The sequence below is a fragment of the Musca domestica genome, unplaced genomic scaffold, assembly GCF_030504385.1.
Source record: "Musca domestica strain aabys unplaced genomic scaffold, Musca_domestica.polishedcontigs.V.1.1 9, whole genome shotgun sequence".
NCBI lineage: Eukaryota > Metazoa > Arthropoda > Insecta > Diptera > Muscidae > Musca > Musca domestica.
In genome coordinates this window covers 18,420,388-18,434,446 of record NW_026712435.1, presented here as the reverse complement: position 1 = coordinate 18,434,446, position 14,059 = coordinate 18,420,388, and the positions used below count along the sequence as shown (strand labels likewise).

The 14,059-nt window shown below is 36.4% G+C and overlaps 1 protein-coding gene across 1 annotated transcript; it reads left to right on the top strand.

The window, feature by feature from the left end:
- The first annotated feature begins 1,309 nt into the window (after positions 1–1,309).
- Positions 1,310–9,368, top strand: LOC101893586 (odorant receptor 63a). The gene is made up of 9 exons (XM_005182367.4): positions 1,310–1,499; positions 1,562–1,661; positions 5,725–5,863; positions 5,937–6,128; positions 6,202–6,306; positions 6,383–6,542; positions 8,468–8,675; positions 8,732–8,887; positions 8,964–9,368. The coding sequence occupies exons 1-9, from the start codon at positions 1,363–1,365 to the stop codon at positions 9,021–9,023; spliced, it is 1,257 nt and encodes a 418-aa protein (XP_005182424.2). The 5' UTR covers positions 1,310–1,362; the 3' UTR covers positions 9,024–9,368.
- The last annotated feature ends 4,691 nt before the right edge of the window (positions 9,369–14,059 follow it).

Sequence of the window (14,059 nt, the reverse complement as noted above, 5' to 3'; positions counted from 1 at the left end):
ATATATATATATATATATATATATATATATATATATATATATATATATATATATATATATATATATATATATAGCTATAGCTCCCATATATATTGTTCAACCGATTTTTTATTTTTGTCCTTTGCAGCCATAATATGCATTCTGGAACAACAATATTTGGAGAAATATATCAAATACAGCTCAGAAATAACTTTGCTAAATTTTATCCAGATCGGGACAGATTTGAATATAGCTCCCATATATAACTTCAAATGGTATGGAATGGCAACTACGACCGAATTTAGTCTAGAAATTAGTACGTCAAATTTCGTGAAGATCAGTTCAGATATAACTATAGCTCCCATATATATTGTTCATCCGATTTGTTATATTCGTTCCCCACAGCCGTAATATGCACTCCGTAACAACGATATTCAGGGGCATATATCAAATATAGCTCATAAATATCTATGCCAAATTTCATCGAGATCGGTTGAAATTTGGATATAGCTTCCACATATATTTTCGACCGATTTCGTTTATTTGATGCACCAAACACGTCGTGCTACGCTACCAGTATCACGGTAACGAGCGAAGGTACAAGACACAAAAGAATTAAATGCTTGAGAGCTCTAACAATAGCCACATGTGATTTTCCAGCCAAATATAAAGAAATCACACTATCACGCTTGAATTCCATCACGAATAACTTTTTTTCTGGAAAATTCTCACCAAAATGCTTTTGTACGCTTGTAAATAATATAATGAGCTGTCACTGAAATAATTTTAACAGCTGTCGGACGAGTGGCTTAGAAATAACAGCAGTCTGAAGTTTGTTGCAGTTTTTTCATCTCACTGTGTAAATATAAGGCGGCATGGCAAGTTTTGGGGAAATGTACTACAAACCAATGTTGATGTTTTGCTCTTCTTTCCCACTTCCCCACCGCTACACCGAAATATTACCACAATTTCAAATACAGTCTACAGGTAATTCTTCCTCATGATTTATTAACTATTAATTGTTGATAGAAACATTCCTCATACGTGAGAAATTTACAGTCAAATTTGACATTTTAATAAAATGGTGTTAATTTATTTATTTATTTAATCTATTGGACATTTCAAGTGCAATTATAATTTTGTATTTTATTTATTTATTTATTTATTTAATTTATTTATTTATTTAATCTATTGGACATTTCAAGTGCAATTATAATTTTGTATGTATGTATTCCTTAATATATGTTTGTATGTATGTACCTACATACACCTTGTTATCTCTCCTATAAAAATGTCATCTTTCCATTAAAATTCCTTAGTGTTGCCCCAAAATTCAAAATAAAATCATTTCAAATAAAACAACCAAAGACGCTTTCTGTAAAAATGTCGCAACTGTTGTTGGATTTACTCAAGGAAAAACAATTGGAAAATAATAAAATATTAAATACTTTTTATAGGATATCTTTTATGACGGGCGTTAAAATTAAATATAAAACACAATTTAAAGATCCTGTGAAACTGTAAGTCAGACCGAAGGCCAATCTGTGATGATAATAAATACATTTTTGTTATATTTGGTTAGCATTAACCTATTTCTGATATCCGTTTCACTGGTTGGCCTGTGTGCTCAATATTGTTTGGTGTGGAACAAACGCAAGGAGCCTTTTGTGGAATCGGCCGATGTAAGTGATATTTGAAATTTTTTTATTCTTTTTTATCATCATTCCATTTGCAAAAACCAGTAAAGAGCCGGCCCGACTTTATGATACCCTACACCACTTTGCATGTTTAGCAGAGCTTCACATAAAAATATAAGTTTTTATGGGGAATTGGTGTGCAAAGGTATTTCTGAGCTGTATTTGATATATTTTCCTGAATATCGTTGTTACGGAGTGCATATTACGACTGTAGATAATAAATATAAGAAATCGAATAGACGATATGTATGGGAGCTATAGCTGAATATCTGAACCGATTTTCACCAAATTTGGCATACTAGTTTCTAGACTAAATATGGTCGTAAGTTTGGTGCACAATAAAAGGCAAATTGAACGAATATATATATGGGAGTTATATCCACATCTAAACCGATCTCGACAAAATTTACCAAAGGTATTTCTGAGCTATACATATTTGATAAATTCCCCAAAATATCGTTGTTATATGGTGCATATTAAGGCTGCGGCGGACAAAAATAACAAATCGGATGAACAATATATATATGGGAGGTATAGCTATATCTGAACCGATTTCGATCAAATTGGGCATACTTATTTTTAGGCCTAATTTGATTGTATGTGCAAAATGTCATACGGTTTGGGTTGATATTACACGTTTGGTGAACAGTAATAAACAAATCGGACGAAGATACAGGGTTGCCCATATTCGACGGACCCATCTGGCAACGCCATAACTTTTGACAGAGATGTCACATCGCTTAATGACATACCGCGTTTGAAGCGTCAGTCCAAGCAGATTTTTACCATGAACCAATACACGCCACGAAATAGTTGAAATTTACATTCAAAAAAAAAGGCAATTGTGAAAACTCAACGTGCTTTTAAAACATTAAAAAATGTGAGAAGTGAGCCTTCTAAGAACACCATTAAGCGTTTATACGAAAAATGTTCGACTGGTAAGGCTCTTTCTAATCCGAAGAGGCCATATAAAAGTCGACCAAGGCGATGGGCCGAGAATATCGCTGCCGTACGAGCCAGTGTTGAGAGGTCCCCAAGAACATCCCAAAAACGCCGTTCTCAGCAGTTGGGCATGGCTCGGTCCACTTTACAACGGATTATTCGCATTGATTTGCATTAGTTCCCGTACAAAATTCAATTGACGCAAAGAATGTTGCCTGCGGACAAGCCTCGTCGATTGGAATGGGTCATGGGTCCGTCGAATATGGGCAACCCTGTATATATTGGAGCTACAACTAAATTTTGACAGATTATCTCCAATTTCAATATGGTTCGTCCTTGGGTCAAACAAATGATTTGTGCAAAATTTCATCTGGATCGGGTAGTAAATGCGAACTGTACTTTGTTTACAAAAATACATGAACAGACGGACATGCATAAATCGACTCAGAATGTGATTCTATGCAGATCATCAAAAGGAACTATGGGTCTATCTTGTTTCTTTTTGCCTGTTACAAACAAATGTGCAAAGACATAATACCCTGACCACCTTGTGGTGTAGGGTATAAAACATTGCGCAGCTATAATTGTCAAGTAATGCAATATAATTTTTATACCTTACAACACTATGTGTTTGGGGTATTATAAGTTTGATTGGGCCAAAAATTATATAACACCTCGAAATATTGGTTTCCCACATAGGAAAGTATATATGGATCTTCCTATCTCGCCGAGCTGAGTCGATCTAGCTATGTATGTCCGTCCGTCTGTCTGTCCATGTTAATTTGTAATCACTCTACAGGTCGCAATTATGGCCCAATCCTCACGAAATTGAAAATGCAGGTGGGGATAGGGCCAGAATAGAACCCTATTGTTTTTGGAGATGATCGCATAATATTCAAAAATTTTATCAATCTACTTCAATTCGGATAGACGAACAGACGGACGGGCATCGCTAAATCGACATAAAATTTTATGCTGATCAAGAATATATATACTTTTTGCAGTCTTAATGTATATTTCGAGGCATTACAAACGGAATGACAAATTAATATACCCTCCATACCATGCTGGAGGGTATAAAAAAAACTGCAGCAAAGTCAAACGCAATAATTTTTACATTTTTTTTTTTTAATTTTATTAAATGGAAGCAAAAAAAGTCGGAAATAGTGTCAAATTTTAGAATAAGTTTAGATTTGTTCGAATCGTTTCATTGACCTTCAAACGGTCAATGAAACCGTCACACGCTGCCCGAATGTTGCTCTGCAGTATTTTGGCCCATTCCCGGCGAAGCGCTTGCTTGAGGTGGTCGACACTTTGGTATTGTTTAGTGCCAACCTTGCTTTCCAAAATACTCCAGACACAATAGTCCAACGAATTGGTATCCGGGGATTTTGATGGCCATTGTGCGCTGGAAATTAAGAAAGGCGTGCCCAAGGCTTTAATACACCCTCCAGAATATTTTCGCGATAATATTCGGCATTTATTCTGATGCCATGGTCGATTAATACGAGCGGAGAGCAGCCATCGGCTGTTATGGCGGCCCACACCATCACCATTACCGGCGCTTGAGTTCTGGTGGCCAACCGAAGGTGCAGATTTTCAGCTGACCTCTTTGGCAAGTAATAATCCTGTTCATTTTGTTTGTTTACAAACTGCTGGACAACGAATGTTTTCCCATCGGAGAAAACCAAATTCGGCAGTTCACCACTTTCGGTCAAGCGAAGCAACTCTTTAGCTTTCTGAGTCTAAGTTATTGCACTTTTTGGAATTTCAATGGTTTTAAGCCGAGCTTATTTTTCAATATTTGCTGAATGGAATATTGCGATATGTTCAGCTCACGAGCCATTTTTCGGCCACTGCAACGTGGGTTTCGATCAAGTCACTTCATTACTTTTCGCCCCATTTCTGCTAATGTTGATGTTTTCTTCCGTCCACTTCCTTGACGTCGGACTACGCTGCCAGTATCAGTATCACGGCAACGAGCGATGGTACGAGACACAAAAGATTTATTCACATTTAAGTGCTGGAGTGCTCTAACGATAGCCACTTGTGGTAAAAAGACTTCACACTATCGCGCTTGAATTCCATCACGAGTAACTTTTTTCTAGAAAATTCTCACCAAAATGCCTTCATACGCTTGTAAACAATATAATGAGCTGTCACTGGAATAATTTTAACAGCTATCGGACGGGTGGCTTTGAAATGACAAAAGTCTGAAGTTGGTTGCAGTTTTTTCATCTCACCCTGTATATATAGGAGCTCTCTGTCCGAATTTCAACGGACATACATATCACGTTGGGTGCATCAAATATGTAAAATCGGCCGAAAAAATTAATCGGAGCATATCCAAATCTGAACCGATTTGAATATAATGTGACAAATTTATTTTTGTACCAAATTTAGTCACTCATGCCAAATTTCAAATAAACGAAATCTGTCGAAAATATCTGTACCGATTTCAATGTAATTGGGAAATTTATTTTTGTACCAAATCTAGTCACTCATGCCGAATTTCATTAGAAACGGACATACGTATCGTGTTTGGTGCATCAAATATGTCGGCTGAAAATATGTATAGGAGCTATATCCAAATCTGAACCGATTTCAATATAATTTGGAAAATATATGTTCGTTTTAAATTCCATTCCCAACTTTATTGAAATTAGAGATAATAGCGTATTTAATGCGTAAAAAACATGAAATCGGCCGAAAATATGTATATATGTGTCTATATCCAAAACTAAACCGATTTCAATATAATTTGGCAAAATTTATTTTTGTTCCAAATTCCGTTACGCATTCCAAATTAGGTATTTGTATCTGTAATCGATCAATAGATATGTGCATATAAAATTTAAATTTTTTGAAAGGTACCTCCGATTCTGATGCTATATCTCCAGTTCGAAGTGGAATTTCAAAAATGTATATAGCCTATGTTACATTCATAGTTCACTTGTAGTATACTTGGAAATTTTCAGGAAAATCTGTGCAGCGGTTTTCGAGTCCATAAATTACAAACAAATATATAAACATCTTCCTCTTTTATAGATATGGAATACGCATTTCAGTTGCAAACAAAGTAATAATAAAATATTTTAAATTGCAGGCCATATGCACGGCTAATCAAGCTTGGATTTCAATTTTTAAATTAATCTATTTGGTATTTGTTCAACACAAATTCTATGAACTGTTGCACACAGCTATAAATGGTAGCCTCCTCTATGATTTGGGCATATTCGACTTGGGTGAGTCGGCGGCATACATTAAAAATATTAGTCGAATTTCTGTTGTCGTTGCAATGCGTTTTTCTCTTTTCAGCCATTGATTGCAAACAATATTTGCTGCAGGAAATTAATACAATTCTTGACCGTTCTTGGCGTCACATCAAATACCAGGTGAATTTCTTTACATTTTCCTGCATGATGGCCTGCGGGTTTTATATGTTTTCCTGCATAGCTGCCAATTATTACTACACAAACATACAACCGCAAAATTTCACTTTGCAGCTGCGTAAGTTGTAATTAGGAATTGTTAATTAATTTGCTAAATATTAGCTATCAATTGTTTCGGCTTGACATTGCAGCAATGCCAGCTCTATTCCCAATGTGGCATGATTATGGCATGACATGGCCCTACTATCCCATTCAGTATTTTATAGCGGGCATTGAGAATTATATTTGTGGAATGTGTAAGTATGCATCTGCCAAAAAGAAAATATTTTATGTGTATGAATATATACAATAATATTTAATTATACATTGCAGGTGCTGTATGCTTTGACGGAATTTTCATAGTAATCGTTGTTCACTGTGCTTCTCTGTTTGAGATATTGCACATGCTACTGGAACATGTCGATGATATTCCCCAAAGCGAAAGAGTTGATTATTTACTATGCTGTGCAAGGCTGCATGTTCGAATTTACAAGTAAGTTTAGTTTAATGTTCATTCTAATTGTTATGATTTATTGTTTAAAGACAAAATTAACACCAATTATCGAAAACTGCATATGATTTGCTATACTGTCGTTTTTATACCCTCCACCTTGGGTACATTATCTTTGGCATTCCGTTTGTAACATGGCTAAATATTCGTCGTAGATCCCATATAGAATATACAGGGTGAGATGAAAAATCCGCAACCAACTTCAGACTGCTGTCATTTCTAAGCCACTCGTCCGACAGCTGTTAGAATTATTCCAGTGACAGCTCATCATATTGTTTACAAGCGTACAAAAGCATTTTGGTGAGAATTTTCCAGAAAAAAAGTTATTCGTGATGAAATTCAAGCGTGATAGTGTGATTTCTTTATATTTAGCTGGAAAACCACAAGTGGCTATCGTTAAAGCACTCCAGCATTTAAATGTGAATAAATCTTTTGTGTCTCGTACCATCGCTGGTTACCGTCAAGGAAGTGGACGGAAGAAAACAGCAATATCAGCAGAAATGGTCGAAAAGTAAAGAAGCGACTTGATGGAAACCCGCGTCGCAGTGACCGTAAAATAGCTCGTGAGCTGGATATATCGCAATATTCCATACGGCAAATATTGAAAAATGAGCTCGGGGTAAGGCCATTGAAATTCCAAAAAGTGCAAGAACTTACACCGCAACAGAAAGAAAATAGACTCAAAAGAGATAAGGAGTTGCTTTGCTTTGCCGTAAGTGGTGAACTGCCGAATTTGGTTTTCTCCGATGAGAAAACATTCGTTGTCCAGTACCTTGTAAACAAACAAAATTATAGTGTTTACTTGAAAAAAGAGGTCAGCTGAAAATGTGCACCTTCGGTTGGCCACCAGAACTCAAGCGCCGGCCATGGTGATGGTGTGGGCCGCTATAACAGCCGTATATTCCTATTAACCCTGTCTGTCTATTGAAATCACGATTATTTTGTTGATTTTTGCCACATTTTTTCCACGGATTTGTCTAGAAATTTGTATTTTTAGTTCGCAATGGGTTCTAGCTCCGGTGGAATACCCACCGAAATTCGGTATTTTGTTAATCCTAGTCACATTTACCCACGAAATTGTTTCAAATTTGGTATTTATGAAGATTTGGTAAATGACAATCCTTGAAATATAAAATTGTCTATGGAGGTTCCCGTTTTGGTACGGCCCCCATACAATGGCCTCACCTACTTTATGGTTTTTTAAAACACGTTTGAAATCAGATACTATTATATAAAAATGTTTCCGTTACAAATGTAAATTTGTTACAAATGTAAATTTAATAAAAAACGAGCTCGAGGTTTTTGTTGTTGTTTAATTATTTCTTTGTTTTCTTTAACCAAAACTGGAGGATATTAGTTGTTCGGCCCGTCTGAACTTAATGTTTTTTACTTTTTATAACCTCAGCCATATGGCTAGAGAGGGTATATATCATTTGATGAGCCCAAAACGTGCCTCATCATCCGTGTGTCTTTCTGTCTGCGTGGTTGGTGCGCAAGACAACCCTCGAGGAGAGTATCCGATTCGGTTCAAACTTGCTACATCGTAATATTATTATCAAACTTATCGAGTTCGGAGATGGGCAAGATCGGTCCACTCCTTCTGATACCTCCCCCACAAAGGGTCAAAATTTTGAATATCCATGAAGCTCATAAAACGCGAAATTAACATCCGATTCCATTCAGACTTGGTACATCTCAATATTTCCAAGATGGGGTGAATCAGCCCATTCCTTCTGGTACCGCCCTAGCAACTGCTCAAAATTTGGAATAATCACAACGCAAGTCAAAATATATTTAAATAATCGAACATTGGCTGAGGGTATACATCTGTCGGATGGACCGACTGATACTTTTTAAATTATTACTTGTTAATATAAATATTATAAAATTACACTTCTATATTTCAGTTATTATGCTAAGATCAATGGCATGTATAAGAACCCAAGTTTGGCCCAGTGTGTTCTGAGTATGTTAGTTCTGTGTGTGGTTATGTTTATGGCCAGCATCGGCTTGGAAGAGGATATTACTCTATTCGTTAAAATGTTGTGTTTTCTGTGTGCTGCAGGACTTCAAATAGCCATATATTGCTATAATGGGCAGAAAATAATAACGCAGGTATATTGAGAATGTGGTTTCTCCTCGTGGCCATTAATCATCTAACTCTATTCCAGAGCGAAAAATCTCCAGACGCTTGGTACAACTGTTGTTGGTACAATGAATCGAAACAATTTAAATATATTATTGACATGATGATTATGAGAACTAATCGGACATTATACTTACAAGTATCTGGCTTTACAACAATGTCGCATATGACACTTTTATCGGTGGGTGTTTGGAATTTTTTATCTACTTGTCTTTCAATTTCTTTGTAACATTGTTGCGATACGTTTCTCTTTACAGATCGTACAAACTAGTGGCTCATACTTTTTGTTGTTGAAAAATCTAAACGGAATAGATTAATTGTTGTAAATACATGGTCGGTTCCAAAATTGCAAAAATGAAGAAAAAAGTGCAACGATAAGAAATGTTCCCTTTGTGATATCGAAAAAAATTGCAAAACTAGTGCATATTCTGGATCAGAGCAACAGAATAGGTCTGAAATATGAAAAATATAATCGGTCTATGTTGTTGAACTACACTGAATATTTTATTAATTGTACACACGATAATATATATAGAAATCACCTTACGTTTATTAGACAGAAGCACCATATACACTCAAATTCATTTGATATGCCCAAACATCTTCACTTGGATAAGGTCAATATAAAAAAATCTTTACAAATAAATATTTTGTGCACGCTACATTTATGGGTTTATTTTATATTATGACTCTCATTACACAGGCCCAACGCCTTACTCATGGAGAATATATAAGACTTTTTATTCCTAATAGTAGAGTCCTGTTGTTATATATAATTGCCTCATAAATTCCTAAAGATATTTGGCAAATTTCCTATAAACAGAGTATCCAAACCCTTTCTATAAGCCTGTTAAAAAAAGAAATATTTTTGGAGTATCCTTTATTGGCAAAAGTGCTTCTATATACTTCTGGGACAGAAGTCAAATTTCCAACAAAATTGTTTAAAATTTGATATTTAAGAAGTAAAAACGAACCGTGTCGAACTTTTAATACTCTTCAGCATTTGAAAGAAACTTTAAAAATTAAAAAAAAAAATTCCTTGAAAATACGGTTTAAATGAAACCCGGTATATGGGGATATACGAGGACGAGTACCTGCCTACCATTAGGTAGTACCATTAGGACCTTCAAACATAAAATTTAAAACAATTCCGTTGAAAAATGTCGTTAATATCATCAGAATACCGAATATTGGGTGGTACCGTTATATGGGGGCTATACGAATACTTGGACCTGCATACTCAATCTTTCGACATAGGCTGCAGTGCCCATTAGGACCTTCAAAACCTTTAAAACAATTCCGTTCAATATTGTCACCAATCTCATCGTTATATAGTGGCTATACGAAGACGTGGATCTGTATAAGTAACTTGTTATCATAGGCTGTAGTAACCATTTCGAACTTTAAATACAAAATTTGAAACAATTCCTGTCTGTAACGTCTCCAATACCATACGAAAACTTGAACCTACATAACTAATTTTTTGTCATAGGTACCCATTTGGACCTTGAACAATTCCGTTCAATGTTGTCGCCAATCTAATCAAAATACCGAATATGGGGAGTTATCCTTATATAGTGGCTATACGAAGACGTGGGTCTACACACGCAATTTTTGTCATAGGCTATAGTAACCATTAAGTACTTTAAATACAAAATTCGAAACGATTATGTTCTATAATGTCTCTAATATCATAAAAATATCGAATATTGACAGGTACCGTTATGTAGGCGCTATACGAAAACGTGAACCTGCATAAGAAATTTTTTGTCATAGGTTATAGTAACCATTAGGATCTTCAAATACGAAATGTAACCCCACTTCCATGGGGTATACGAAAACGTTGGTATTCATTAAGATCTTCTAATACGTTATTCGAAACAATTCCGGTCATAATGTCGCTAAAATGCCGAATATTGAGAGGTACTGTTGTATGGAGGCTTTACGAAAACGTGGACCGACATGGCCCATTTACGAACTTAACCTGTCTACTTGTAAAATACACATATTTAAAATATTTTAGCCTTCTATTTCAATTCTTCGAAAGATAGCGTGAATATAACAGACAGAGAGATAGACAGATGGACATCTCAAAATCATGTTAGAATTTTACGCTGATCCAGAATATATATACTTTGCAGGGTCTATCACGGGTATATTTTTTCCAAAAACTGTAAATACCGTCAAACCGCCAATGAAACGAATGCTGCCAATGCCGGATGTTGCCCTGCGGTATTTTGGTCCATTCCCGGCGAAGCGCTTGCTTGAGGTGATCAACACTTCGGTATTTTTTAGTGCCAAACTTGCTTTCTAAAATACTCCACACACAATAGTCCAACGGATTGGTATCCGGAGATTCTTGTGGCCGTTGTTCGCTGGAAATGAAGCAAGGAACCTCATTTTGTGAACATTCTTGGGTGGCGCGTGCTGAGTGCGATGGTGCTGAGTCCTGTTGGAATGTCCAAGGTCTGTGGGCAAAATGTTTGCGTGCCCAAGGCTTTAATACCCCCTCCAGAATATTTTCGCGATAATAATTGCCATTTATTCTGATGTCACGGTCGATTAATACGAGCGGAGAGCGTCCATCACAATGGCCGGCGCTTGAATTCTGGTGGCCAACCGAAGGTGCACATTTTCAGCTGACATCTTGGCAAGTAAACACGGTCATTTAGTTTGTTTACAAACTGCTGGACAACGAATGTTTTCTCATTGGAGAAAACCACGTTCGGCAGTTCAACACTTTCAGTCAAGCGAAGCAACTCTTTTGAGTCTATTTTCTTTCTGTTGCGGGGTAAGTTCTTGCACTTTTAGCAATTTCAATAGCTTTACCCCGAGCTCATTTTTCAATATATGCCGAATGGAATATTGCGATATTTTCAGCTCACGAGCCATTTTTCGGCCACTGCGACGCGGGTTTCCATCAAGTCGCTTCTTTACTTTTCGAACCACTTCTGCTGATGTTGCTCTTTTCTTCCGTCCACTTCCTTGACGTCGGTCTACGCTACCAGTATCATTGTAAAGAGCGATGGTTCCAGACACAAAAAATTCACATTTAAATGCTGAAGTGCTCTAACTATAGCCACTTGTGGTTTTCCAAATATAAAGAAATCACACTATCCGCTTGAACTCCATCACGAATAACTTTCCTTTTGGAAAATTGTAACCAAAATGGTTTTGTACGTTTGTAAAAAATATAATGAACTGTCACTAGAATAATTTTAACAGCTGTCGGACGAGTGGGTTAGTAATGGCAGCAGTCTGAAGTTGGTTGCAGTTTTTTTATCTCACCCTGTATATATATTGTTGTCATTTTTTGGTATCTCCCTATAAACGTTAACGAGCCTTTTGACACTATTTTTCTAAATGTCATGATACCCCTCTGAAATGTGTTTATTTTTTATACCCTCCACCAAAAAAAGTATGGAGGGTATATTAATCTCGTCATTCCGTTTGTAACTCATCGAAATAATCATTTTAGACCCAACAAAGTATATATATTCTTGATCAGCGTAAAATTCTAAGATGATTTAGCCCTGTCCGTCCGTCTGTCCGTCTGTTGTAATCACGCTACAGTCTAAACGAATTAAGATAGGAAGCTAAAATTTTGCACAGATCTCTCTTTTGTCTGCACGCAGGTCAAGTTCAAAGATGGGCTATATCGGTCCACGATATCGTATAGCCCCCATATAACGGTACCCCCGATATTCGGTATTTTGATGATGTTAGCCACATTTTTCAATGGAATTGTCTGAAAATCCACACAAGTAGTTCCTTGTGGGTACTTTATACCTCGGCAGACAATTATCTATATAGGTCCACAATATCGTACATCCCCCATAAAACGGTACAACGTACATCCCCCATATAACGGTACCCCCGATATTCGGTATTTTGATAATTTTACCCACATTTTTTAACGGAATTGTCTGAAAATCCACACAAGGAGTTCCTTGTGGGTACTTTATACCTTGGCAGAGAATTATCTATATAGGTCCACAATATCGTATAGCCCCCATGTAACGGTACCCCCGATATTCGGGATTTTGATGATTTTACCCACATTTTTCAACGGAATTGTCTGAAAATCCACACAAGGAGTTCCTTGTGGGTACTTTATACCTCGGCAGAGAATTGTCCATACAGGTCCACGATATCGTATAGCCCCCATGTAACGGTACCCCCACGGTATTCGGTATTTTGATGATTTTTGCCACATTTTTCAATGGAATTGTCTGAAAATCCACACAAGGAGTTCCTTGTGGGTACTTTATACCTCGGCAGATAATTATCTATATAGATCCACGATATCGTATAGCCCTCATATAACGGTACCCCCCATATTCGATATTTTCATGTTTTTAGCCATATTTTTCAACGGAATGGTCACAAGGGGTTCTTTGTACACAAGGGGTTCTTTGTGAGCCCTTTAACCCCCGACAGAGAATTCTCTATATAGGTTAACGATAACGTATAGCTCCCATATAACGGTACCCCGCGATATTCGGTATTTTGATGATTTTAGCCACATTTTCCAATCGTATTGTCTGAAAATCCACACACGGAATTCTTTGTGAGCACTTTACCCCTGAAACGGAATTGTCTATATAGGTCCACAATATCGTATATCCCCCATATAACGGTACTCCCCTATATTCGGTATTTTGATGATTTTAGCCACTTTTTCCAATGGAATCATCTGAAAATCCATACAAGGTGTTCCTTGTGAGTACTTTACACGCAGACATAGATTTGTCTTTATAGATTCACAATATCGTATATCCCCCCATATATCGGCACATTCCTATATTAGATATTTTAAAGATTTTAAAAGAATTTTTATTGGATTTATTTTTTTTTTTGAAAATTTTCTAATTCGTTCCAAATGGTGGAGGGTATTCAAAGTTCGGCCCGGCCGAACTTACTGCTTTTTTACCGGTTATATCACAAAGCGCTATCTATACTTCATGTTCGTACACTCTACTCAGTATTGCAAATGTTCACACGTATTAATTTCTCAAGCATGCATTGTGATCCACCCTCAAGCAGCTATTTTCAATAGCCTATAGAATAACATATGGCAACACCTACAACAGCTGTTAATTCCATTTGCTTTATTGCCATTCTAAACAATTGTTTTTGTCTCCTATTTACATTTTCGTAACAATCGGTGATTTATTTACTTATACATTGTAAAGTATCAAACTCATCGTGGGTATTTTTTTTTGTTGTGTCGTCCATTCTAAGATAACCATTGAGCCTTTGGAGGAACAATGATAGCGTGAATATAACAGACAGAGAGATAGACAGATGGACATCTCAAAATCATGTTAGAATTTTACGCTGATCCAGAATA

Excerpts from the sequence above, each read along its gene's own strand:
- LOC101893586 (XM_005182367.4), top strand. The coding sequence starts at position 1,363 with ATGTCGCAACTGTTGTTGGATTTACTCAAGGAAAAACAATTGGAAAAT. Across the intron at positions 1,500-1,561 it reads TTTAAAGATCCTGTGAAACT|CATTAACCTATTTCTGATAT; the intron begins GTAAGTCAGACC and ends ATATTTGGTTAG. Across the intron at positions 5,864-5,936 it reads TTTGGGCATATTCGACTTGG|CCATTGATTGCAAACAATAT; the intron begins GTGAGTCGGCGG and ends TTCTCTTTTCAG.